General features: G+C 42.5%; 1 protein-coding gene across 1 annotated transcript in view; it reads left to right on the top strand.

Annotated features, from left to right (window-relative positions):
• The window catches only part of LOC128643593 (integrator complex subunit 6-like), a gene marked incomplete at its 3' end in the record, with an annotated part of 111,526 nt that overhangs the window by 61,680 nt on the left and 22,556 nt on the right, over positions 1–27,290 (top strand). The window contains exon 3 of the mRNA XM_053696438.1: positions 14,892–15,024. Coding sequence (XP_053552413.1) covers positions 14,892–15,024 — 133 coding nt within the window. The remainder of the gene's footprint in view (positions 1–14,891; positions 15,025–27,290) is intronic.

The following is a 27,290-nucleotide window of genomic DNA, read 5'->3' on the forward strand; positions in this document are numbered from 1 at the left end:
TTTTGTGAAGGCCCCAGCAACATCGAGTGAGGTGGGCGGGCCTACATTTACAAGCAGCAAGCAACTTCTCCTGAGGTCCTGAGATTCTTCTGAGGGACTAATTGAAGCTTTAAACCCCATATTATCGCTTCCTAAGGGCAGGTAGGGCCACAGCAGAGCTGTGGCAAGGTGCTTTAGTTTTTTTTTTACCGGTTTTAGACAATTATCAATCCGTTTTTTTCATTTGGGGGTCTATTGCTTTTTTACTTGTGGTGCAATCCTTCTAAAGCTTAGTGGGTAAACTGTTAAAATTTCTGAATTTTTGAAGCAATTTTAACTTGTTTTGCAGTTTGTTTATGCCTTTTTTTCTCTTAAAGGTACATTACCGTTTTTGTAAATTGTGTTTTTTTCATTAAATAAAGTGTTTTCCAAGCTTGCTTGCTTCATTACTAGCCTGTTAAACATGTCTGACACTGAGGAAACTCATTGTTCAATTTGTTTAGAAGCCATTGTGGAACCCCCTCTAAGAATGTGTCCCAATTGTACTGATATGTCTATAAATTGCAAACAGCATATTTTGACTTATAAGAATTTGGCATTAAATAATTCTCAGACAGAAGTAAATCGGGTTTCGCCATCTAGTTCTCCCCAAGTGTCACAACCAGTTACGCCCACACAAGCGACGTCAAGTACTTCTAGTGCGTCTAATTCTTTCACCTTGCAAGATATGGCTTCAGTTATGAATACTACTCTCGCAGAGGTTTTATCTAAACTGCCAGGGTTGCAAGGGAAGCGCAGTAGCTATGGGTTAAGAAAAAATGCTGAACCTTCTGACGCTTTAGTAGCCGTATCCAATATTCCCTCACAATGTTCTGATGTAGGGAGGAGGGATTTGCTGTCTGAGGGAGAGATTTCTGATTCAGGAAAGATGTTCCCTCAGACAGATTCAGATATGACGGCATTTAAATTTAAGCTAGGGCACCTCCGTTTATTGCTCAGGGAGGTTTTAGCTACTCTGGATGATTGTGACCCTATTGTCATTCCAGAGAAATTGTGTAAAATGGACATATATTTAGAGGTTCCTGTTTACACTGATGTTTTCTTTCATGTAATTAGCAAGAGTCCATGAGCTAGTGACGTATGGGATATACATTCCTACCAGGAGGGGCAAAGTTTCCCAAACCTCAAAATGCCTATAAATACACCCCTCACCACACCCACAATTCAGTTTTACAAACTTTGCCTCCCGTGGAGGTGGTGAAGTAAGTTTGTGCTAGATTCTTCGTTGATATGCGCTTCGCAGCAGGCTGGAGCCCGGTTTTCCTTTCAGAGTGCAGTGAATGTCAGAGGGATGTGAAGAGAGTATTGCCTATTTGAATTCAATGGTCTACTTCTACGGGATCTATTTCATAGGTTCTCTGTTATCGGTCGTAGAGATTCATCTCTTACCTCCCTTTTCCGATCGACGATATACTCTTATATACCATTACCTCTACTGATTCTCGTTTCAGTACTGGTTTGGCTATCTACTATATGTAGATGAGTGTCCTGGGGTAAGTAAGTCTTATTTTTTGTTACACTCTAAGCTATGGTTGGGCACTTTATATATAAAGTTCTAAATATATGTCTTTAAACTTATATTTGCCTTGATTCAGGATGATCAATATTCCTTATTTCACACAGTCAGTTTCATTATTTGGGTTAATGCATATGAATATTCAATTTTTTTCTTACCTTAAAAATTGTTTTCAAATTGATTTTTTTTCCCTGTGGGCTGTTAGGCTCGCGGGGGCTGAAAATGCTTCAATTTATTGCGTCATTCTTGGCGCGGATATTTTGGCGCAAATTTTTTTTTGTCATTTCCGGCGTCATACTTTACGCTGGAAGTTGTTCGTGATTACGTCATTTTTTTGCCGTTTTGCGCCAAAAATGTCGGCGTTCCGGATGTGGCGTCATTCTTGCCGCCAAAAATTTTTAGGCGCCAATAATGTGGCCGTCTTTTTTGGCGCTAAAAAATGTGGGCGTCATTTTTTGTCTCCACATTATTTCAGTCTCATTTTTCATTGCTTCTGGTTGCTAGAGGCTTGTTCATTGGCATTTTTTCCCATTCCTGAAACTGTCATTTAAGGAATTTGATAATTTTGCTTTATATGTTGTTTTTTCTATTACATATTGCAAGATGTCTCAGATTGACCCTGGATCAGAATCTACTTCTGGAAAGACGCTGCCTGATGCTGGTTCTACCAAAGTTAAGTGCATTTGTTGTAAACTTGTGGTAACTGTTCCTCCGGCTGTAGTTTGTGATGAATGTCATGATAAGCTTGCTAATGCAGATAGTATTTCCATTAGTAATATACCATTACCTGTTGCTGTTCCCTCAACATCTAATACTCAGGATGTTCCTGTTAATATAAGAGAATTTTGTTTCTAAATCTATTAGGAAGGCTATGTCTGTTATTCCTCCTTCCAATAAACGTAAAAGGTCTTTTAAAACTTCTCATTTTTCAGATGAAATTTTAAATGACCGTCATCATTCTGATTTGTCTGTTTCTGATGAGGATTTTTCTGGTTCAGAGGATTCTGTCTCAGATATTGACAGTGATAAATCTTCATATTTATTTAAGATGGAATTTATTCGCTCTTTACTTAAAGAAGTTTTAATCGCTTTAGAGATGGAGGAATCTAGTCCTCTTGATACTAAATCTGCTAAGCGTTTAAATTCGGTTTTTAAACCTCCTATGGTTATTCCAGAAGTTTTTCCTGTCCCTGATGCTATTTCTGAAGTAATTTCTAGGGAATGGAATAATATGGGTACTTCATTTACTCCTTCTCAAAGGTTTAAGAAATTGTATCCTGTGCCATCTGACAGATTAGAGTTTTGGGACAAAATCCCTAAAGTTGATGGGGCTATCTCTACTCTTGCTAAACGTACTACTATTCCTACGGCAGATAGTACTTCCTTTAAGGATCCTTTAGATAGGAAGATTGAATCCTTTCTAAGGAAAGCTTATTTATGTTCAGGTAATCTTCTTAGGCCTGCTATTTCTTTGGCTGATGTTGCTGCCGCTTCCACTTTTTGGTTGGAGGCTTTAGCACAACAAGTATCAGACCATAATACTCATAGCATTGTTAAACTCCTTCAACATGCTAATAACTTTATTTGTGATGCCATCTTTGATATCATTAGAGTTGATGTCAGGTATATGTCTTTAGCTATTTTAGCTAGAAGAGCTTTATGGCTTAAAACTTGGAATGCAGATATGTCTTCTAAGTCAACTTTGCTTTCTCTTTCTTTCCAAGGTAATACATTATTTGGTTCCCAGTTGGATTCTATTATTTCAACTGTTACTGGGGGGAAAGGAACTTTTTTGCCTCAGGACAAAAAATCTAAAGGTAAATACAGGGCTGCTAATCGTTTTCGTTCCTTTCGTCAGAATAAGGAACAGAAGCCTGACCCTTCCCCTAAAGGAACGGTTTCTGTCTGGAAACCTTCTCCAATCTGGAATAAAGCCAAGCCTTTTAGAAAGTCAAAACCAGCTCCCAAGTCCACATGAAGGTGCGGCCCTCATTCCAGCACAGTTGGTAGGGGGTAGGTTACGATTTTTCAAAGACATTTGGATCAATTCGATTCACAGTCTGTGGATTCAGAACATTGTTTCACAAGGGTACAGAATAGGTTTCAAGGTAAGGCCGCCTGCGAAGAGATTTTTTCTCTCTCGCATTCCAATAAACCCAGTGAAGGCTCAGGCATTTCTGAAATGTGTTTTAGATCTAGAGTTGACTGGAGTAATTGTGCCAGTTCCAGTTCTGGAATCGGGTCTGGGGTTTTACTCAAATCTCTTCATTGTACCAAAGAAGGAGAATTCCTTCAGACCAGTTCTGGATCTAAAGATATTGAATCGTTATGTAAGAATACCAACATTCAAAATGGCAACTATAAGGACTATTCTGCCTTTTGTTCAGCAAGGGCATTATATGTCCACAATAGATTTACAGGATGCATATCTTCATATTCCGATTCATCCAGATCACTTTCAGTTTCTGAGATTCTCTTTTCTAGACAAGCATTACCAGTTTGTGGCCCTTCCGTTTGGCCTAGCAACAGCTCCAAGGATCTTTTCAAAGGTTCTCGGTGCCCTTCTCTCTGTAATCAGAGAACAGGGTATTGCTGTATTTCCTTATTTGGACGATATCTTGGTACTTGCTCAATCTTTACATTCTGCAGAATCTCACATGAATCAACTTGTGTTGTTTCTTCAAAGACATGGTTGGAGGATCAATTTACCAAAGAGTTCGTTGATTCCTCAGACAAAGGTAACCTTTTTGGGTTTTCAAATAGATTCAGTGTCCATGACCTTGTCTCTAACAGAAAAGAGACGTCTGAAATTGGTTTCAGCCTGTCGAAACCTTCAGTCTCAATCATTCCCTTCGGTAGCTTTGTGCATGGAAATTCTAGGTCTCATGACTGCTGCATCGGACGCGATCCACTTTGCTCGTTTTCACATGCGACCTCTTCAGCTTTGTATGCTGAACCAGTGGTGCAGGGATTATACGAAGATATCACAATTAATATCCTTAAATTCCAATGTACGACACTCTCTGACGTGGTGGATAGATCACCATCGTTTAGTCCAAGGGGCTTCTTTTGTTCGTCCAACCTGGACTGTGATCTCAACAGATGCGAGTCTGTCAGGTTGGGGAGCTGTATGGGCATCTCTGACAGCGCAGGGGGTTTGGGAATCTCAGGAGGCGAGATTACCAATCAACATTTTGGAACGATTTTCAGAGCTCTTCAGTTCTAGCCTCTTCTGAAGAGAGAATCGTTTATTTGTTTTCAGACAGACAATGTCACAACCGTGGAATATGTCAATCATCAAGGTGGGACTCACAGTCCTCAGGCTATGAAAGAAGTATCTCGGATACTTGTATGGGCGGAATCCAGCTCCTGTCTAATCATTGCGGTTCACATCCCAGGTGTAGACAATTGGGAAGCGGATTATCTCAATCGCCAGACGTTACATCCGGGCGAATGGTCCCTTCACCCAGAGGTATTTCTTCAGATTGTTCAAATCTGGGGACTTCCAGAAATAGATCTGATGGCCTCTCATCTAAACAAGAAACTTCCCAAGTATCTGTCCAGATCCACGGACCCTCAGGCGGAGGCAGTGGACGCGTTGTCGCTTCCTTGGAATTATCATCCTGCCTATATCTTTCCGCCTCTAGTTCTTCTTCCAAAAGTGATTTCCAAAATTCTAATGGAACGTTTGTTTGTGCTGCTGGTGGCTCCAGCATGGCCTCACAGGTTTTGGTATGCAGATCTCATTCGGATGGCCAGTTGCCAACCTTGAACTCTTCCGTTAAGACCAGACCTTCTATCTCAAGGCCCTTTTTTCCATCAGGATCTCAAATCATTAAATTTGAAGGTATGGAAATTGAACGCTTGATTCTTAGTCATAGAGGTTTCTCTGACTCAGTAATTAATACTATGTTACAGGCTCGTAACTCTGTGTCTAGGAAGATTTATTATCGAGTCTGTAAGACTTACATTTCTTGGTGTTCTTCTCATAAATTCTCCTGGCATTCTTTCAGAATTCCTAGAATTTTACAGTTTCTTCAGGATGGTTTGGATAAAGGTTTGTCTGCAAGTTCCTTGAAAGGACAAATCTCTGCTCTTTCTGTTCTTTTTCACAGAAAGATTGCTATTCTTCCTGATATTCATTGTTTTGTATAGGCTTTGGTTCGTATCAAACCTGTCATTAAGTCAATCTCTCCTCCTTGGAGTCTTAATTTGGTTCTGAGGGCTTTACAAGCTCCTCCATTTGAACCTATGCATTCTCTGGACATTAAATTACTTTCTTGGAAAGTTCTGTTCCTTTTGGCCATCTCTTCTGCTAGAAGAGTTTCTGAGTTATCTGCTCTTTCTTGTGAATCTCCTTTTCTGATTTTTCATCAGGATAAGGCAGTGTTGCGGACTTCATTTAAATTTTTACCTAAGGTTGTGAATTCTAACAACATTAGTAGAGAAATTGTTGTTCCTTCATTGTGTCCTAATCCTAAGAATTCAAAGGAGAGATCTTTACATTCTTTGGATGTAGTAAGAGCTTTGAAATATTATGTTGAAGCTACTAAAGATTTTAGAAAGACTTCTAGTCTATTTGTTATCTTTTCTGGGTCCAGAAAAGGTCAGAAGGTCTCCGTCATTTCTTTGGCGTCTTGGTTAAAGTCTTTGATTCATCATGCTTATGTAGAGTCGGGTAAATCCCCGCCTCAAAGAATTACGGCTCATTCTACTAGGTCAGTTTCTACTTCCTGGGCGTTTAGGAATGAAGCTTCTGTTGATCAGATTTGCAAAGCAGCAACTTGGTCTTCTTTGCATACTTTTACTAAATTCTACCATTTTGATGTGTTTTCTTCTTCTGAAGCAGTTTTTGGTAGAAAAGTACTTCAGGCAGCTGTTTCAGTTTGATTCTTCTGCTTATAATTTCATTATTTGAGATTAAAAACTTTTGTTTTGGGTTGTGGATTATTATTATTTTTCAGCGGAATTGGCTGTCTTTATTTTATCCCTCCCTCTCTAGTGACTCTTGCGTGGAAGTTCCACATCTTGGGTATTTATTATCCCATACGTCACTAGCTCATGGACTCTTGCTAATTACATGAAAGAAAACATAATTTATGTATGAACTTGCCTGATAAATTCATTTCTTTCATATTAGCAAGAGTCCATGAGGCCCACCCTTTTTTGTGGTGGTTATGATTTTTTTGTATAAAGCACAATTATTCCAATTCCTTATTTTTTATGCTTTCGCACTTTTTTCTTATCACCCCACTTCTTGGCTATTCGTTAAACTGAATTGTGGGTGTGGTGAGGGGTGTATTTATAGGCATTTTGAGGTTTGGGAAACTTTGCCCCTCCTGGTAGGAATGTATATCCCATACGTCACTAGCTCATGGACTCTTGCTAATATGAAAGAAATGAATTTATCAGGTAAGTTCTTACATAAATTATGTTTTTCCGGTCCCTAAGAGGATTTCGGACATTGTTACTAAGGAGTGGGATAGACCAGGTATTCCGTTCACTCCCCCTCCTGTTTTTAAGAAAATGTTCCCCATTTCTGACACCATAAAATACTCATGGCAGACGGTCCCTAAGGTGGAGGGAGCTATTTCTACTCTGGCTAAGCGTACAACTATACCTATTGAAGACAGTTGTGCTTTCATTGATCCTATGGATAAAAAGTTACAGGGTCTCCTAAAGAAAATTTTTGTTCATCAGGGTTTTCTTCTTCAACCTATAGCGTGCGTTGTTCCGGTAACCACTGCAGCTGCTTTTTGGTTTGAGGCTCTAGAAGAGGCTCTTCAGATGGAGACCCCACTAGATGGTATTTTGGACAGAATTAAGGCCCTTAAGTTGGCTAATTCTTTTTTCATTTAAATATTTTTTATTGGGTGTAGCAATATAACAAAAGTACAAAATATCTTTTAACAACAGATTAAGCAATTGCATAAAAATATACCTTATATTGTAACAGTGACCCAGCATTTTCCAGGGTTACTGAAGGGGATGGGGGGGGGTGATTTGGGGACAAGGGAGGATGAAAAGAGGGAAGGGAATCCTATCACTTATACATCGTTTCAAGTCCAGAGTGTATCCTTGTTATGTCTGAGAAACAGATCAAAGCCAAACACATTTCTAAGAACACTACACACAGTTCTAGTCCTCTCTGTACATAAAATAAATGCCTAAAAGAATTACCACAATGTCAATTGACAGTATGAAGCCTTTGTTCCCATAGGAATAATATATTGGTTATGAAGTCTTGTTTACCTAAGTAAGAGTAATACATTCTTTCAAGAGCTATGACATGATCTACCTCTGAGATCCATTTGGGAATAGTGGGTACCTCTTGTGTCTTCCATAACCTGGGAATTAACCTCTTAGCGCATGTTAGCATTATAAGAAGCAATTTTTTATGGTAGGCGCAGGGAACCTGTGGTAAATGGTTTAGAAGAATGGCACATGAGTTCAGAGAAATGTTAGTGCCCAGAACATGATTTATGTTCTGCTCTATTTGTGGCCAGAAGTCAGCCAGAGCAGGGCAGGACCACCATATGTGGATCATAGAACCCACCTCTCCACATCTCCTCCAGCAACTGGAAGAGGCATTAGGGTAAATGACTCGCAGGCGCTGGGGTTTTAAGTACCAACGAGTTATAACTTTATAATTCACTTCGGCCATAATTAGAGAGGTGGAAGAGGAATGGGTAATACAGAAACAACGTTTCCAATATTCATAATCTAAGTCATGCAGTATTTCCTCATTCCACCTCGCCAAATATGTGGGTCGCTGTTCCGGGAAGGAACCTCTTAAGATATTGTATGTCCTAGAAAGATGTGCTTTTTTAATCTTAGGGTCGGTACATAGTTGTTCAAATTGTGTCAATGGCCTCTGTATATCTTGCTTATAAGGGCTGCTGTGGATGGCATGCCTGATTTGGAGATACTCATACCAGTTTTGGAAAGGAGGCCCTAGCTCTTCATTAAGTAAAGTTCTCTCTTTAACTCCAGTTGAGTTTGTGAGTAGATATATGGGAAGGTTCTGAAGCAGTTTATTTGTGTTAGTGTGTGTAAAGAGGTTAGGTTGTAAGAATAGTTGGTTACCTAGCAACGGCGTTAGAGGGGATGCTGAAGTGGATACTCCATTGACGTGGGTAATAACATAATCCCAAGTCTCAAGGGTGGCTTTAATATAGCTATTGCGTTGTAGTGTCTGAGATCTGGAATGTTTTGGGAGCCAAGCAATATCTCTCATATTTTTAACTTGGGAGAGGTGTCTCTCTATCTGTATCCATATCTTGTCAGGAGGGGAATGATTCCAGGAGATAACCCTTGTTAAGTGAGCTGCTCTATAATAATTAGTGAGATTAGGGATATTAAGACCTCCGTCTTCCTTGCTGAGATATAAAGTGCTTTGTGCTATTCTAGGTCTCATATACGACCAGATAAATGAATTTAACAATTTCTGCTGTGCCCTAAGATAGGTGTTGGGTAGGGCCATCGGTAAAGTCTGAAAAAGATATAAGTATTTGGGAATGATCATCATTTTGATCATGTTGATCCTGCCCAACCAGGATAGGTGTACCTGCCGGTGCCATGAATCTAATAGGCTTCTAACCTTAATTTGGAGGGATATGAAGTTATCCGAGAACAGTTTGTGAGTGTCTTTCGGAATTACTAAACCCAGGTATTTAAGTTTATCTGTGATAGTGAATTTCGTATAGCTCGTTATGGCTACTACCTCCTGTGGTGTTATATTAAGTGGCATTAGACCGGATTTTCCCATGTTAACGGAAAAGTTTGAGACCTGTTTATTTTCTTCTAATGTTTTAATTAATGCTGGTAATGTCGTCTTTGGGGATTGCAAAGTGAGGATCACATTGTCCGCAAGTTGGCTAATCCTTTTATTACAGACACCGCTTTTCATCTTGCTAAGTTAGCGGCAAAGAATTCAGGTTTTGCCATTTTAGCGCAAAGAGCGTTATGGCTTAAGTCCTGGTCAACTGATGTGTCATCTAAATCTAAGCTTTTGACCATTCCTTTCAAAGGTAAGACCCTATTCGGGCCTGCACTGAAAGAGATCATTTCAGGCATCACTGGAGGGAAGGGTCCTGCCCTCCCTCAAGATAAGTCAAATAAGACAAGGACCAAACAAAATAATTTTTGTTCCTTTCGAAACTTCAAGGGTGGTCTCGCTTCCTCTTCCCCTGCTGCAAAGCAAGAGAGGAACTTTGCTCAATCCAAGCCAACCTGGAGACCTAACCAGGCTTGGAACAAGGGTAAACAGGCCAAAAAGCCTGCTGCTGCCACTAAGACAGCATGAAGGGGTAGCCCCAGATCCGGGACCGGATCAAGTAGGGGGCAGACTTTCTTTCTTTGCTCAGGCCTGGGCAAGAGACGTTCAGGACTCCTGGGCCGTAGAAATTGTAACCCAGGGGTATCTCCTAGATTTCAAAGATTCTCCTCCAAGGGGGAGGTTCCATCTTTCTCAGTTGTCTGTAAACCAGACAAAAAGAGAGGCTTTCTTACGCTGTGTAGAAGACCTTTTTACCATGGGAGTGATCTGCCCAGTTCCGAAAACAGAACAGGGGCAGGCTTTCTACTCCAATCTGTTTGTGGTTCCCAAAAAAGAGGGAACATTCAGACCAATTCTAGATCTCAAGATCCTAAACCAATTCCTAAGAGTTCCATCCTTCAAGATGGAGACCATTCGGACTATTTTACCAATGATCCAGGAGGGTCAATATATGACTACCGTGGATCAAAAAGATGCGTATCTACACATTCCTATCCACAAAGATCATCACCAGTTCCTCAGGTTTGCCTTTCTGGACAGGCATTACCAGTTTGTGGCTCTTCCCTTCGGGTTGGCCACGGCACCAAGAATCTTCACAGAGGTGCTAGGGTCCTTTCTGGCGGTACTAAGGCCGAGGGGCATAGCAGTGGCGCCTTATCTAGACAACATCTTAATTCAAGCGTCGACTTTCCAACTTGCCAAGTCTCACACGGACTTAATGTTGGCCTTTCTAAGATCTCATGGGTGGAAGGTGAACGTGAAAAAGGGTTCTCTTATTCCTCTCACAAGAGTTCCATTCCTGGGAACTCTGATAGATTCGGTGGACATGAAAATATTTCTGACGGAGGTCAGGAAATCAAAGATTTTAACCACCTGCCGAGCTCTTCATTCCATTCCTCGGCCGTCAGTGGCTCAGTGTATGGAGGTAATCGGACTTATGGTAGCAGCAATGGACATAGTTCCGTTTGCTCGCTTGCATCTCAGACCACTGCAACTATGCATGCTCAAACAGTGAAATGGAGATTATGCAGATTTATCTCTTCACTCTCTTCTTTGGTGGTTGTCACAGGATCACCTTTCCAGGGGAATGTGTTTCCGCAGGCCAGCGTGGGTTATTGTGACGACGGACGCCAGCCTACTGGGCTGGGGTGCAGTCTGGAATTCCCTGAAAGCACAGGGTTTGTGGACTCGGGAGGAGGCCCTCCTACCGATAAATATTCTGGAATTAAGAGCGATATTCAATGCTCTTCAGGCGTGGCCTCAGCTGGCTTCGGCCGGATTCATCAGGTTTCAGTCGGACAATTTCACGACTGTAGCTAATATCAATCATCAGGGGGGGAACAAGGAGTTCCTTGGCGATGATAGAAGTTTCCAGGATAATCCGATGGGCAGAGATTCACTCTTGCCTTCTATCAGCGATCTATATCCCAGGGGTGGAGAACTGGGAGGCAGATTTTCTAAGTCGTTAGACTTTTCATCTGGGGGAGTGGGAGCGCCATCCGGAGGTGTTTGCTCAACTGGTTCGGCTATGGGGCACACCAGAATTGGATCTGATGGCGTCTCATCAGAACGCCGAACTTCCTCGTTACGGATCCAGGTCAAGGGATCCTCGGGCAGTACTGATAGATGCTCTAGCAGTACCCTGGTCGTTCAACCTGGCTTATGTGTTTCCACCATTCCCTCTCCTTCCGCGTCTGATTGCCAGAATCAAACAGGAGAGAACTTCTGTGATTTTGATAGCGCCTGCGTGGCCACGCAGGACTTGGTATGCAGACCTGGTGGACATGTCATCTCTGCCAACATGGACTCTGCCACTGAGACGGGACCTTTTGATTCAAGGTCCATTCAAGCATCCAAATCTAATTTCTCTGCAACTGACTGCTTGGAGATTGAACGCTTGATTTTATCAAAGCAGGGTTTCTCTGAGTCGGTCATAGATACCTTGATTCAGGCTTGAATGCCTGTCACCAGGAAGATCTATCATAAGATATGGCGTAAATATCTTTTTTGGTGTGAATCCAAAGGCTACTCATGGAGTAAGATCAGGGTTCCTAGGATTTTGTCTTTTCTCCAAGAAGGATTGGAGAAAGGATTGTCCGCTAGTTCCTTAAAGGGACAGATATCTGCTTTGTCTATTCTGTTGCACAAGCGTCTGGCAGATGTCCCAGACATTCAGGCTTTTTATCAGGCTTTAGTTAGAATTAAGCCTGTGTTTAAACCTGTTGCTCCGCCATGGAGTCTCAATTTAGTTCTTAAAGTTCTTCAGGGGGTTCCGTTTGAACCCATGCATTCCATAGATATTAAGCTTCTATCTTGGAAAGTTCTGTTTCTAGTTGCTATCTCTTCAGCTCGAAGAGTTTCTGAACTATCTGCATTACAATGTGACTCGCCTTATCTTGTTTTCCATGCTGATAAGGTGGTTTTGTGTACCAAACCTGGGTTCCTCCCTAAGGTTGTTTCTAACAGGAATATCAATCAGGAAATTGTTGTTCCTTCTCTGTGTCCTAATCCTTCTTCTAAGAAGGACCGTCTGTTGCACAACTTGGACGTGGTTCGTGCCTTGAAGTTTTATATGCAGGCAACCAAAGATTTTCGCCAATCATCTTCTTTGTTTATTGTCTATGCTGGAAAGCGTAGAGGTCAAAAGGCTACGGCTACCTCTCTTTCCTTTTGGCTGAAAAGCATCATCCGTTTGGCTTATGAGACTGCTGGAAAGCAGCCTCCTGAAAGAATTACAGCTCACTCCACTAGAGCGGTGGCTTCCACATGAGCTTTTAAAAATGATGCTTCTGTTGAACAGATTTATAAGGCTGCGACTTGGTCTTCGCTTCATACCTTTTCCAAATTTTACAAATTGATACTTTTGCTTCTTCGGAGGCTGTTTTTGGGAGAAAGGTTTTGCAAGCAGTGGTGCCTTCCATTTAGGTTCCTGTCTTGTCCCTTCATCCGTGTCCTAAGGCTTTGGTATTGGTATCCCACAAGTTAGGATGAATCCGTGGACTCGGTACATCTTGCAAAAGAAAACAGAATTTATGCTTACCTGATAAATTTCTTTCTTTTGCGATGCTATTCAAGACAGATAGTATTTTTTATGTAAACTTCTGTCATCTCTGCACCTTATAGTTTCTCCTTTTCTTCCTTGGCCTTCGGTCGAATGACTGGGGGGTGGAGTTAAGGGGGGAGCTATATAGACAGCTCTGCTGTGGTGCTCTCTTTGCTACTTCCTGTCAGTAGCAAAGTTAGGATGAATCCGTGGAAGAAAGAAATTTATCAGGTAAGCATAAATTCTGTTTTTGCTCTGTTCTCTTGGTATTCTTAGTTGAAAGCTAAACCTAGGAAGTTCATATGCTAATTTCTAAGATCTTGAAGGCCGCCTCCTATCATATGCTTTTTTATTTGCATTTCACACCAGGGTAAAGCTAGTTCATGTAAACCATATAGATAACATTGTGGTCATGCCCGTTGATTGTTGCAGACACTGCACTAATTGGCTAAAATGAAAGTCAATAGATAACAAATAAAATGTCATGTGATCAGGGGGCTGTCAGAAGATGCATAGATACAAGTTAATCACTGAGGTAAAAAGTATATTAATATAACAGTGTTGGTTATGCAAAACTAGGGAATGGGTAATAAAGGGATTATCTATCTTTTAAATCAACAAAAATTCTTGTGTTGACTGTCCCTTTAAGCCTTTGGCTGGGGTGTCTTTGCCTCCTCCTGGTGGCCAGGTTCTGTATTCCCACAAGTAATGAAGCAGTGGAATCTCCTCATACAGAAGGAAAGGAAATTATCTGGTAAGCATAATTTTATGTTTTTTTAAATCCCTCCCTTTGTTATTACTCTTAAGTATATATTTTTTCCTGCTCCATTTTTTGGCTCTTGCTCTTTTTCTTACCTCACTTTTGCTTGGCTATGTGTTAGACTGACATATGTATGAGGTGTGGGGGGGGGTTATTTAGAGTTCTTGCAGTTTGGGAATCTTTGGCTCCTCCAACTGATAGGGAAGGTAATTTCAATGAGTAATGGATCGTGGACTCTCACCACCATGAAAGAAATTAATTGATCAGTTAAGCATAAAAAAAAAATTTCATGCAAAAAAATATTTTCATGTTGATTTTTAACTATCCAGAAACATTCTGACCACACAGTTTAACCCAAGACGCACACTCCTGTGTCTGCTCCTGTAGATTATTTAGATAGTAAATGTACAGCGCATGCAGTCAGAAGCACAGTTCTCTTAGCTTCAGTGATGTGAACAGTGCACTTCTGATTGGCTGTACCACCCTCAGCCATAGGACTAAAGAAAACCTCAAGCGGGCGGGTGGCCAGCCAAAAGGGAAAATGAGCCTACAGACGGTATATTGAGAGGGATACTGTACTTTGTGGATTGCTTTGCTTGGATTACTGTGATGTATTTGCTGCAAGGATTAAAGGGACATGAAACCCAATTTTTTTCTTTCGTGATTTAGAAAGAGCATGTCATTTTAAACAACTTTCTAATTTACTTCTATTATCTAATTTGCTTCATTGTCTTGATATCACTTGCTGAAAAGCATATCTAGATATGCTCAGTAGCTGCTGATTGGTTGATGCACATAAAGGCCTTGTGTGATTGGCTCACACATGTGCATTGCTATTTCTTCAACAAAGGATATCTAAAGAATTGATCAAATTAGATAATAGAAGTAAATTGGAAAGTTGTTTAAAATTGCATGTCCTATCTGAATCATGAAAGTTTAATTTTGACTAGACTGTCCCTTTAAGGTACTGTAAAGAAAAGTTGTTTGTATAGAATCCCTTTAACCACATTTCTCAAACAACTTTCAGTGATAGCTGGCATTGCTCACTAGTGACAGGAACAAGCTTCCAAGCACCTGCGTAAGAAATTTCACATAAGGGGATTATATGTCACAAAACTAATGAGAATTTAGTTTCATTTAAAAGGCTGCTGCATATGTTTATAATATTAAAACCAACTTCTGGCAAGTGAAATACAAACACTGTCAGCTAAAAATAGGTCTGCATTATTAATAACAAGAACATTTGTTTCTCTAGGTATTTGTCAGCAGTAGTGCGAAATACAGCGAGATTGGACAGCCATTTGGTTATTTAAAAGCAAGCACCACCTTAACTTGTGTGAACCTCTTTGTCATGCCTTACAACTATCCTGTGCTACTACCCTTACTTGGTAAGTAATTCCTTTTACAAAAAATTATATCAAGGCATGCTGATAATTCTTCCAGGGATCTCAAGTTTTTCATTATTGATTGTTATACCAATGCATTATTTTGTTAATACTGAATACTTTTATCCCTCCTCTTACAAAACTCTGGCCTAATATTGAACATCATCTCCAAGCAGACATCAATTAGAAGGTTATGGTTTCTCATTGTGTGTTGTTTATACTGTTATATTGACTGTGTTCTTAGAGGGAAACTTCTGTCTCCTAAAATAGTATATACCTATCAACATAAAAAAGTATAGTAAATTTTTGGTACAGTGTATACGTTAATCTAGTGCTTAGAGAGAAATTGTCTGGAATTTTACATACAGCAGTTGATAGCATTGTTATGACTAGTCTAAATATGTTCATGTATGATTTAACTAAATGACTTAAGTATTAGGTTTAATATGAGCTATTGTTTCTCCTTTAAATATTGGGCTAGATTATTAGTGGCATGCTAACTGTTGTGCCCAAGCGAAAAGGGGTTTATCGCAGCTGTTTACACATGTCTAAAGTATTATGAGTAGAAAGTTAATGCATTCGCTTGAGGGCAATAGAATTTAACATGCTTCATGATAGCGCAATTTCAGAGTTCTTGTTTACTGTTACGCTAGACAAAAAAGTTGCACAAAATATACAAAAATACACTCATAATAGCACTATCTAGTTTTTTTTTTATTGCAATAAAAAGTTATTAAGGGATCAAAAATATGAGGTCTAAAGTGTTAAGAAAAAAAAAAGGATTGCAAGGGGGTTTAACATAGAGATATATATACATAAACATGTTTAAATGTGTGTGTGTGTGTATATATATATATATATATATATGTGTGTGCGTGTACATATGGATTTATGGATTTATATGTGTATATATGTATTTACAGACATATAAACTCACAAATGTATATGTACATACTTATGTAGACACATATAGAAGTGCATTGGAGCCCTTGGCAGTCCAGTAGATGAAAAATCATATTTATGCAATATTTATATTTAATAAAGTGTTAAACTGTGTATGCACTGTAAATATTTCACATTCCAATGTCCTTCACATTTTTAAATAGATAATATATCATCTATGTACACTCACCGGCCACTTCATTAAGTACACCTGTAAAATTGCTTGGTAACACAAATTGCTAATCAGCCAATCACATGGCAGCAACTCAATGCATATAGGCATGTAGACGTGGTGAAGACGACTTTCTGAAGTTCAAACCGAGCATAAGAAAGGGGATTTATGTGACTTTGAATGTTGCGATGCTACTATCCGTCACACTTGAAGGGCTGTGTTCCTGTTCCACGGCGTTGATTCCGGTAAGATCGTTTCATTTTACCGATGTACTGTAACGTGAATGTTTCCCGTGAGGCTATACTCCTCGCGGGTTTAACTTATAACATACGGTTCTCAGTGAGTCTCTATTAGTATCTTGGAATTGAGGGTTAATACCTCCTGAGGTGGGTTATTGGACAGGGTGGTATATAATCATGTTTGTTGTGTGATTCAACCTGCTTATGTGTGAGGTTTATGGGCTCGTGGTTTGGAACTTTGAGGCCTTTGGAAGTGACGCAGCCTGTTGGCTGAGCGCGCTTTTTGGACTATACGGTTCACCCTGTGTCCGGGCGTGGTTACGCTCGGTTTCCATTTCCGCATTCCCAACCATGTAGCGACTGAGATATTCTAGTCAGCGGGGGTCTGGTCATTGGAGGTGGTGAGTGCCCCAGCCATTGGTGGTGTCAGGTGCCGTTTTTTGTTTTTTTACTATTTGTAGTCCATATTGCTATGTCCTCTTTGCAGCTATGGGGGATTCTGATGCTGAGACTGTGCTCATTTCAGATTCAGTTACGGAGGATTCTGATTCCGACACAATTATAATATCTGATTTAGATTCTGTGTCCGGTGACGAATCCGGTTTAGCCTCGTTGACTCCTGTCAACCATTCTTGTTCCATATGCCATATGAGAGCACCCGGTTCCTCGGGCTCAGGGAATCAGGGATCTGCTGAGCCATCCCTCTCTTGGGGTCCTGTTTCCCAGGGAGCGAGTTCCCTGCCGAATCTTCCTCCTACACTTACCATAAACCCAGTATATGGTTTCTCCACGCGGGGTGGTATGTTCCCTCCAGAGCTTGCAGCACGTTTTCACTTTCAGATAATGTTGACGATTGCTCGTCTGCAGAACCCAGACGCTTTGATAATGTGCTCGTGCCCTATTATCCCGGGTATTCCGTCTTGGGGTGGGCCTGCACCGTACCTGAGGGTTCTGTTCCGGAGTGTTGTGCCTTTCGTTACCGGTTTGCGTGCCTTCGCATATTGCTCAGACATCTGTTTGAGTCGCTGAATGACCCTATAGTTCACAGATACAGGAATTTTCAGTCTGATAATACGAATGGTACAACTCGTTAGGCATGTGGGGATGAGGTAATCTCCTATTGTCTTTATTTTGAGTTCTTTCCCAGTTTTTGTGAGATGGGGCTCCGTTTGGCTACAGGTAGGCCCCTTTTTTGGGGCGTTAACCTTTGGGTTGCCTTGATTTTTATTTGTATCCGATGGGATGTCTTTTAATTTTGTTATGTTTTACTTCGGGAACTTTCTTGGATCGATACTCAATACTTCTTCGGAAGTTGTTTTGGACATTTTAGTCCTGTGTTAAAAAAAATTTTTTTTTTTTCTTCCCCTTTGAGGGAGGATTCATGCAGCCTGCCGGTTAGGACCCTGAGTGCAGGCTGGTCCTATTGGGTTCGTTCAGTTAAGGCACGTGGCTCAAATCTGCTTGCTGGTTTGGTAGAAGCGCAGGGTGCTCGGTTATCGTTTATTACATGTTAACTCAGCATTCGAGAGAACCTGTAGGTCCGTGAGGCAGGTAGGATTATTCTGTCCCGTTAGCCTTCGGTCATAGAGAACCGGTCAGGGAAGTTTCCGCTGCGTCACTCTATCTGACATCTGATTTCATCAGAACCTAGAGTTTCCTCCCCCATGCGGTGGAGGGCTAAGCGCCCTATTTCCACTTTTTGAACGGTTTCTGCCTTTTGTTTCAAGGCTCTGGATTGTCTTTTTAGGGCTTGATCCCACAGCTTTTATGGATAGCTGTCTAGCGATCAGATGGTTTGCAGTTTGCAGCCAGTTGCAGCTCTTGGCACCTTGGAGGTGTGCGCGTTGAATGTTGAGAGTGTCTCTAGATGCAGCTTTTACTCTTTGACATGAACTGTCTGAGTTTGAGACCTTTTGGTCTTCCTCTATTGTCTCCAGGTGAGTTAGATCTCCTTTTGGGAATCTACATTTTCTGGAGAATGGTTGATCCCTGAGGGGATTTTGTTCAGCTCGGGGTTCCCCGGAGCTGGGAACGCTTAGCGTTTTTCTCTTCCCTGTGTCCTCTGCCTGTGTGGAGGTGATGGGGAGACTAGCCCTGCTAGTAGGGTTTTCTCCAACATAGGTGTGTCCGGTCCACGGCGTCATCCTTACTTGTGGGATATTCTCTTCCCCAACAGGAAATGGCAAAGAGCCCAGCAAAGCTGGTCACATGATCCCTCCTAGGCTCCGCCTACCCCAGTCATTCTCTTTGCCGTTGTACAGGCAACATCTCCACGGAGATGGCTTAGAGTTTTTTAGTGTTTAACTGTAGTTTTTTATTATTCAATCAAGAGTTTGTTATTTTGAAATAGTGCTGGTATGTACTATTTACTCAGAAACAGAAAAGAGATGAAGATTTCTGTTTGTATGAGGAAAATGATTTTAGCAACCGTAACTAAAATCCATGGCTGTTCCACACAGGACTGTTGAGAGCAATTAACTTCAGTTGGGGGAACAGTGTGCAGTCTCTTGCTGCTTGAGGTATGACACATTCTAACAAGACGATGTAATGCTGGAAGCTGTCATTTTCCCTATGGGATCCGGTAAGCCATATTTATTACGATCGTAAATAAGGGCTTTACAAGGGCTTATTTAGACTGTAGACTTTTCTGGGCTAAATCGATTCATTATTAGCACATATTTAGCCTTGAGGAATCATTTTATCTGGGTATTTTGATATAATAATATCGGCAGGCACTGTATTAGACACCTTATTTCTTAGGGGCTTTCCCAAAGCATAAGCAGAGTCTCATTTTCGCGCCGTTGTGGCGCACTTGTTTTTGAGAGGCATGGCATGCAGTCGCATGTGAGAGGAGCTCTGATACTTAGAAAAGACTTTCTGAAGGCGTCATTTGGTATCGTATTCCCCTTTGGGCTTGGTTGGGTCTCAGCAAAGCAGATACCAGGGACTGTAAAGGGGTTAAAGCTTATAACGGCTCCGGTTCCGTTATTTTAAGGGTTAAAGCTTCCAAATTTGGTGTGCAATATTTTTAAGGCTTTAAGACACTGTGGTGAAAATTTGGTGATTTTTGAACAATTCCTTCATGTTTTTTCGCAATTGCAGTAACAAAGTGTGTTCAGTTTAAAATTTAAAGTGACAGTAACGGTTTTATTTTAAAACGTTTTTTGTACTTTCTTATCAAGTTTATGCCTGTTTAACATGTCTGAACTACCAGATAGACTGTGTTCTGAATGTGGGGAAGCCAGAATTCCTATTCATTTAAATAAATGTGATTTATGTGATAATGACAATGATGCCCAAGATGATTCCTCAAGTGAGGGGAGTAAGCATGGTACTGCATCATTCCCTCCTTCGTCTACACGAGTCTTGCCCACTCAGGAGGCCCCTAGTACATCTAGCGCGCCAATACTCCTTACTATGCAACAATTAACGGCTGTAATGGATAATTCTGTCAAAAACATTTTAGCCAAAATGAACCCTTGTCAGCGTAAGCGTGGCTGCTCTGTTTTAGTTACTGAAGAGCATGACGACGCTGATATTAATATCTCTGAAGGGCCCCTAATCCAGTTTGAGGGGGCCAGGGAGGTTTTGTCTGAGGGAGAAATTACTGATTCAGGGAACATTTCTCATCAGGCTGAATCTGATGTGATTACATTTAAATTTAAGTTGGAACATCTCCGCATTTTGCTTAAGGAGGTATTATCCACTCTGGATGATTGTGAAAAGTTGGTCATTCCAGAGAAACTATGTAAAATGGACAAGTTCCTAGAGGTGCCGGGGCTCCCAGAAGCTTTTCCTATACCCAAGCGGGTGGCGGACATTGTTAATAAAGAATGGGAAAGGCCCGGTATTCCTTTCGTCCCTCCCCCCATATTTAAAAAATTGTTTCCTATGGTCGACCCCAGAAAGGACTTATGGCAGTCAGTCCCCAAGGTCGAGGGAGCGGTTTCTACTTTAAACAAACGCACCACTATACCCATAGAGGATAGTTGTGCTTTCAAAGATCCTATGGATAAAAAATTAGAAGGTTTGCTTAAAAAGATGTTTGTTCAGCAGGGTTACCTTCTACAACCCATTTCATGCATTGTCCCTGTCACTACAGCTGCATATTTCTGGTTTGATGAACTGATTAAGGTGCTCGATAGTGATTCTCCTCCTTATGAGGAGATTATGGACAGAATCAATGCTCTCAAATTGGCTAATTCTTTCACTCTAGACGCCACTTTGCAAGTGGCTAGGTTAGCGGCTAAGAATTCTGGGTTTGCTATTGTGGCGCGCAGAGCGCTTTGGTTGAAATCTTGGTCGGCTGATGCGTCTTCCAAGAACAAGTTACTAAACATTCCTTTCAAGGGGAAAACGCTGTTTGGCCCTGACTTGAAAGAGATTATCTCTGATATCACTGGGGGTAAGGGCCACGCCCTTCCTCAGGATAGGTCTTTCAAGGCCAAAAATAAACCTAATTTTCGTCCCTTTCGTAAAAACGGACCAGCCCAAAGTGCTACGTCCTCTAAGCAAGAGGGTAATACTTCTCAAGCCAAGCCAGCTTGGAGACCAATGCAAGGCTGGAACAAGGGAAAGCAGGCCAAGAAACCTGTCACTGCTACCAAGACAGCATGAAATATTGGCCCCCGATCCGGGACCGGATCTGGTGGGGGGCAGACTCTCTCTCTTCGCTCAGGCTTGGGCAAGAGATGTTCTGGATCCTTGGGCGCTAGAAATAGTCTCCCAGGGTTATCTTCTGGAATTCAAGGGACTTCCCCCAAGGGGGAGGTTCCACAGGTCTCAGTTGTCTTCAGACCACATAAAAAGACAGGCGTTCTTACATTGTGTAGAAGACCTGTTAAAAATGGGAGTGATTCATCCTGTTCCATTAAGAGAACAAGGGATGGGGTTCTACTCCAATCTGTTCATAGTTCCCAAAAAAGAGGGAACGTTCAGACCAATCTTAGATCTCAAGATCTTAAACAAATTTCTCAAGGTCCCATCGTTCAAGATGGAAACCATTCGAACTATCCTTCCTTCCATCCAGGAAGGTCAATTCATGACCACGGTGGATTTAAAGGATGCGTATCTACATATTCCTATCCACAAGGAACATCATCGGTTCCTAAGGTTTGCATTCCTGGACAAACATTACCAGTTTGTGGCGCTTCCTTTCGGATTAGCCACTGCTCCAAGGATTTTCACAAAGGTACTAGGGTCCCTTCTAGCGGTACTAAGACCAAGGGGCATTGCAGTAGTACCTTACCTGGACGACATTCTGATTCAAGCGTCGTCCCTCCCTCGAGCAAAGGCTCACACGGACATCGTCCTGGCCTTTCTCAGATCTCACGGCTGGAAAGTGAACGTGGAAAAGAGTTCTCTATCCCCGTCAACAAGGGTTCCCTTCTTGGGAACAATTATAGACTCCTCAGAAATGAGGATTTTTCTAACAGAGGCCAGAAAGACAAAGCTTCTGGACTCTTGTCGGATACTTCATTCCGTTCCTCTTCCTTCCGTAGCTCAGTGCATGGAAGTGATCGGGTTGATGGTAGCGGCAATGGACATAGTTCCTTTTGCGCGCATTCATCTAAGACCATTACAACTGTGCATGCTCAGTCAGTGGAATGGGGACTATACAGACTTGTCTCCAAAGATACAAGTAAATCAGAGGACCAGAGACTCACTCCGTTGGTGGCTGTCCCTGGACAACCTGTCACGAGGGATGACATTCCGCAGACCAGAGTGGGTCATTGTCACGACCGACGCCAGTCTGATGGGCTGGGGCGCGGTCTGGGGATCCCTGAAAGCTCAGGGTCTTTGGTCTCGGGAAGAATCTCTTCTACCGATAAATATTCTGGAACTGAGAGCGATATTCAATGCTCTCAAGGCTTGGCCTCAGCTAGCGAGGACCAAGTTCATTCGGTTTCAATCAGACAACATGACGACTGTTGCGTACATCAACCATCAGGGGGGAACAAGGAGTTCCCTAGCGATGGAAGAAGTGACCAAGATCATTCTATGGGCGGAGTCTCACTCCTGCCACCTGTCTGCTATCCACATCCCGGGAGTGGAAAATTGGGAAGCGGATTTTCTGAGTCGTCAGACATTGCATCCGGGGGAGTGGGAACTCCATCCGGAAATCTTTGCCCAAGTCACTCAACTATGGGGCATTCCAGACATGGATCTGATGGCCTCTCGTCAGAACTTCAAAGTTCCTTGCTACGGGTCCAGATCCAGGGATCCCAAGGCGGCTCTAGTGGATGCACTAGTAGCACCTTGGACCTTCAAACTAGCTTATGTGTTCCCGCCGTTTCCTCTCATCCCCAGGCTGGTAGCCAGGATCAATCAGGAGAGGGCGTCGGTGATCTTGATAGCTCCTGCGTGGCCACGCAGGACTTGGTATGCAGATCTGGTGAATATGTCATCGGCTCCACCTTGGAAGCTACCTTTGAGACGAGACCTTCTTGTTCAGGGTCCGTTCGAACATCCGAATCTGGTTTCACTCCAGCTGACTGCTTGGAGATTGAACGCTTGATTTTATCGAAGCGAGGTTTCTCAGATTCTGTTATCGATACTCTTGTTCAGGCCAGAAAGCCTGTAACTAGAAAGATTTACCACAAAATTTGGAAAAAATATATCTGTTGGTGTGAATCTAAAGGATTCCCTTGGGACAAGGTTAAGATTCCTAGGATTCTATCCTTCCTTCAAGAAGGATTGGAAAAAGGATTATCGGCAAGTTCCCTGAAGGGACAGATTTCTGCCTTGTCGGTGTTACTTCACAAAAAACTGGCAGCTGTGCCAGATGTTCAAGCCTTTGTTCAGGCTCTGGTTAGAATCAAGCCTGTTTACAAACCTTTGACTCCTCCTTGGAGTCTCAATTTAGTTCTTTCAGTTCTTCAGGGGGTTCCGTTTGAACCCTTACATTCCGTTGATATTAAGTTATTATCTTGGAAAGTTTTGTTTTTAGTTGCAATTTCTTCTGCTAGAAGAGTTTCAGAATTATCTGCTCTGCAGTGTTCTCCTCCTTATCTGGTGTTCCATGCAGATAAGGTGGTTTTACGTACTAAACCTGGTTTTCTTCCAAAAGTTGTTTCTAACAAAAACATTAACCAGGAGATTATCGTACCTTCTCTGTGTCCGAAACCAGTTTCAAAGAAGGAACGCTTGTTGCACAATTTGGATGTTGTTCGCGCTCTAAAATTCTATTTAGATGCTACAAAGGATTTTAGACAAACATCTTCCTTGTTTGTTGTTTATTCAGGTAAAAGGAGAGGTCAAAAAGCAACTTCTACCTCTCTCTCTTTTTGGATTAAAAGCATCATCAGATTGGCTTACGAGACTGCCGGACGGCAGCCTCCCGAAAGAATCACAGCTCATTCCACTAGGGCTGTGGCTTCCACATGGGCCTTCAAGAACGAGGCTTCTGTTGATCAGATATGTAGGGCAGCGACTTGGTCTTCACTGCACACTTTTACCAAATTTTACAAGTTTGATACTTTTGCTTCTTCTGAGGCTATTTTTGGGAGAAAGGTTTTGCAAGCCGTGGTGCCTTCCATTTAGGTGACCTGATTTGCTCCCTCCCTTCATCCGTGTCCTAAAGCTTTGGTATTGGTTCCCACAAGTAAGGATGACGCCGTGGACCGGACACACCTATGTTGGAGAAAACAGAATTTATGTTTACCTGATAAATTTCTTTCTCCAACGGTGTGTCCGGTCCACGGCCCGCCCTGGTTTTTTAATCAGGTCTGATAATTTATTTTCTTTAACTACAGTCACCACGGTACCATATGGTTTCTCCTATGCTATTATTCCTCCTTAACGTCGGTCGAATGACTGGGGTAGGCGGAGCCTAGGAGGGATCATGTGACCAGCTTTGCTGGGCTCTTTGCCATTTCCTGTTGGGGAAGAGAATATCCCACAAGTAAGGATGACGCCGTGGACCGGACACACCGTTGGAGAAAGAAATTTATCAGGTAAACATAAATTCTGTTTTTTGGACCTCGAGGTATCCCTTCTGTTGTCCTGGGGCTTGAGAAGTTCTTTCATTCGACTTCTAGTCTGGCTCTTTGGAGCATGGCTAGGGGTGGTCCCTCCCTTTGGTTGGGGCTTTCGAGTTCCTCTTGCTATCCGGGTTCTCTGGATATGCATCCATTCCCTTGTCTGGCTTTTTGGCCAGTTGGGATGTGTAGTCTAGGGTATGGTTTTCCTGCACTATAGGTGCCCGGACCTGTCTTTACTCCCTGAGATTCCCGCTTTCTGGGGCTTCGCTCCTTTTCCTGACCAAGTTTTGGGTTGTTTTGGATTCCTGGATTTCAGGGCTGTTCGGGGTGTTCCATGATAGTGGGAACTTGGGCTGTGTCCTTGCTCCATCTACCTGACCTGGTCAGGGTTGGCCTGGTTTTCGGAGTATTTATTACTCCTTACTACTGAGTACCCCATGTCATCTTGGTGCCTGGGTGGCTTGCGCCTCAAGGGTGTGGGTTCATACCCAGATGCTGGCGTTTGGTTTTCCAATTTCTGGTGCACCTTTGGGTTGCATTCCCCTGGTCAGTTTGCCAATGTGCCCGTGGATTCTCTGCTCTGCAGGTATATGGGTTGGCTGGGCCTCTGTTTGGCGTGTGACTTGTAAGGGGGTCCTTTTTCTAGGACATTTGCGTTAGGGATTTTTCTTCCCACCTAGCCGGTGGCTTCGGGCCTTGAGGGCAATTGTTGTCCTTCCGGTCTTTCATAGGGAATATTCTCCTTCCTATGGAGGTTAAGTCCTTTTTTAGGACTTCTCCGGGTCAGGAGGTATAGGGTGGAAGTGGTTCCGCCTAGGGCCTTGCTGGCTCCAAGTCAGACTGTAGGGCCTTGTTTTGATAGATACTTAAGTCTATGGCCTTGTCTGTGGTCAGAGTCAGGTTGTACTAGTACTCTGGAGGGATGGCTATACCATCTTTTCGCTCGTTCCTGTGTCAGTTTCAGGATCCCTGTGGCTGGGTTGGTCCAACTGGGTATGGGTCTGCAGGTCAGACTGTCCGAGCGGTCTAGGGGTCACAGTATCCCTTGTATGTGAGAGCTTGTTGAGTCTAGCCTGATAGCTCAGTCTGCTGGGAGATGGTTTCTCCTTTCTCCTTGCTACTTCACAGGAGAGGGTTTACACTTCGTTCGGGTTCTGAGGGTATACTCTCCTTCTCGGGGGGCCTTGATGGAGGCTTGTGTTCCCCTTTTTAGGGACCTGAGTGTAGGTCCGGCGGCTTAGGTTGCCTGGAAAGTGCCCTCTGTTGAGGGACTGTTTCTTGTGGACTGCTTCTTTTTTTCCTTGCAAGCTTCTTTTGTGTCGTCCTGTTATGGACTCTGTGTTCTTAACCTTGAGGTTTTTGCCTTGGTCTATTACACACTTTCATGGTCGAACACTTTGGTATTCTATGGGCGGGCGCAGGGAGGACTTTGCTTCTTCGTTGTGTCCATGCTTGCAGGATGTTGGGGAGATGTTTTTCTGTGTCTTGTTTTATTCCGGTTATCGCTCGTATTGGCGTGGCCTCCTCTGTTTGGGTCCTTTTTAGACTTACGTGAGATGCGCCCACAAACAATTGGAGGTGTTCTTTTCGTATTACGGGAACCTTTTGGTTTCCTCGGTTCTCCTTTGCCTTGTCCTCTTGGGGGCTTTCGGCTGGTTTCACCTTCATCTGAGGGGTGATTGGTGGGGGAGAGGACTGTTGGCTCAGTCGAGTCTGTTTGCGGTCTCTTGTTTGGCTCTGGACTAGCTGAGAGTCGGTGTCACTGGTGCTTTTTCTTTCAAATATTTCTTGGCTTCGACGAAGCGGGATTTCTTTTTGGGATGTGGTTCAGGCCTGGTGCCCTCAGTTTGGGCCGCCTATTGTACCTTCCCTTCTTGGCATTCAGTGTCCTCTATAGCTTGGGTATTGGTTTCCCAAAAGTAATGAATGCAGCTGTGGACTCTTTCCATTTAAGAAGAACATAAATTATGCTTACATGATAATTTCCTTTTCTTCTGATGGAAAGAGTCCACAGCTCCCCACCCGTGATTTTATGTGGGGCATTCTTATATTCTTCTGGCACCTTTTCACCCTGATATTTCTTCTACTGTTCCTTGTTCCTCGGCAGAATGACTGGGGGATGAGGGGAGTGGGAGGAGTATTTAAGCCTTTGGCTGGGGTGTCTTTGCCTCCTCCTGGTGGCCAGGTTCTTATTTCCCAAAAGTAATGAATGCAGCTGTGGACTCTTTCCATCAGAAGAAAAGGAAATTATCAGGTAAGCATAATTTATGTTTTTATCATATAATTTTTAATCTTCTGATAAGATTTATATAGATACTTTAGTCTGTTTGGCGCTCCCTCTTTTTGTATTACTTTGCTTTGAAATGATAGAAAGGCAACAGTAACTCAAATAACCACTCGTTACAACCAAGTATGCAAAATACCATCTCTGAACGCAAAACACATCGAACCTTGAAGCAGATGGACTACAGCAGCAGAAGACCACACCGGGTGCCACTCCTGTCAACTAAGAACAGGAAACTGAGGCTACAATTCGCACAGGCTCACCAAATATTGACAATAGAAGCTTGGGAAAATGTTGCCTGGTCAATGAGTCTCGATTTCAACTGCGACATTCAGATGGTAGGGTCAGAATTTGGCGTAAACAACATGAAAGCATGGATCCATCCTATCAACGGTTCAGGCTGTTGATGGTGGTGTAATGGTGTGGGGGATATTTTCTTGGCACACTTTGGGCCCCTTAGTACTAATTGAGCATCGTTTAAATGCCACAGCCTACCTGAGTATTGTTGCTGACCATGTCCATCCCTTTATGACTACAGTGTACCCATCTTCTGATGGCTACTTCCAGCAGGATAATGCTCCATGTCACAAAGCTCCAAATCATCTCAAACTGGTTTCTTGAACATGACAATGAGTTCACTGTACTCCAGT

This window comes from Bombina bombina, unplaced genomic scaffold (genome assembly GCF_027579735.1).
Source record: "Bombina bombina isolate aBomBom1 unplaced genomic scaffold, aBomBom1.pri scaffold_837, whole genome shotgun sequence".
In the NCBI taxonomy this organism is placed as follows: Eukaryota; Metazoa; Chordata; class Amphibia; order Anura; family Bombinatoridae; genus Bombina; species Bombina bombina.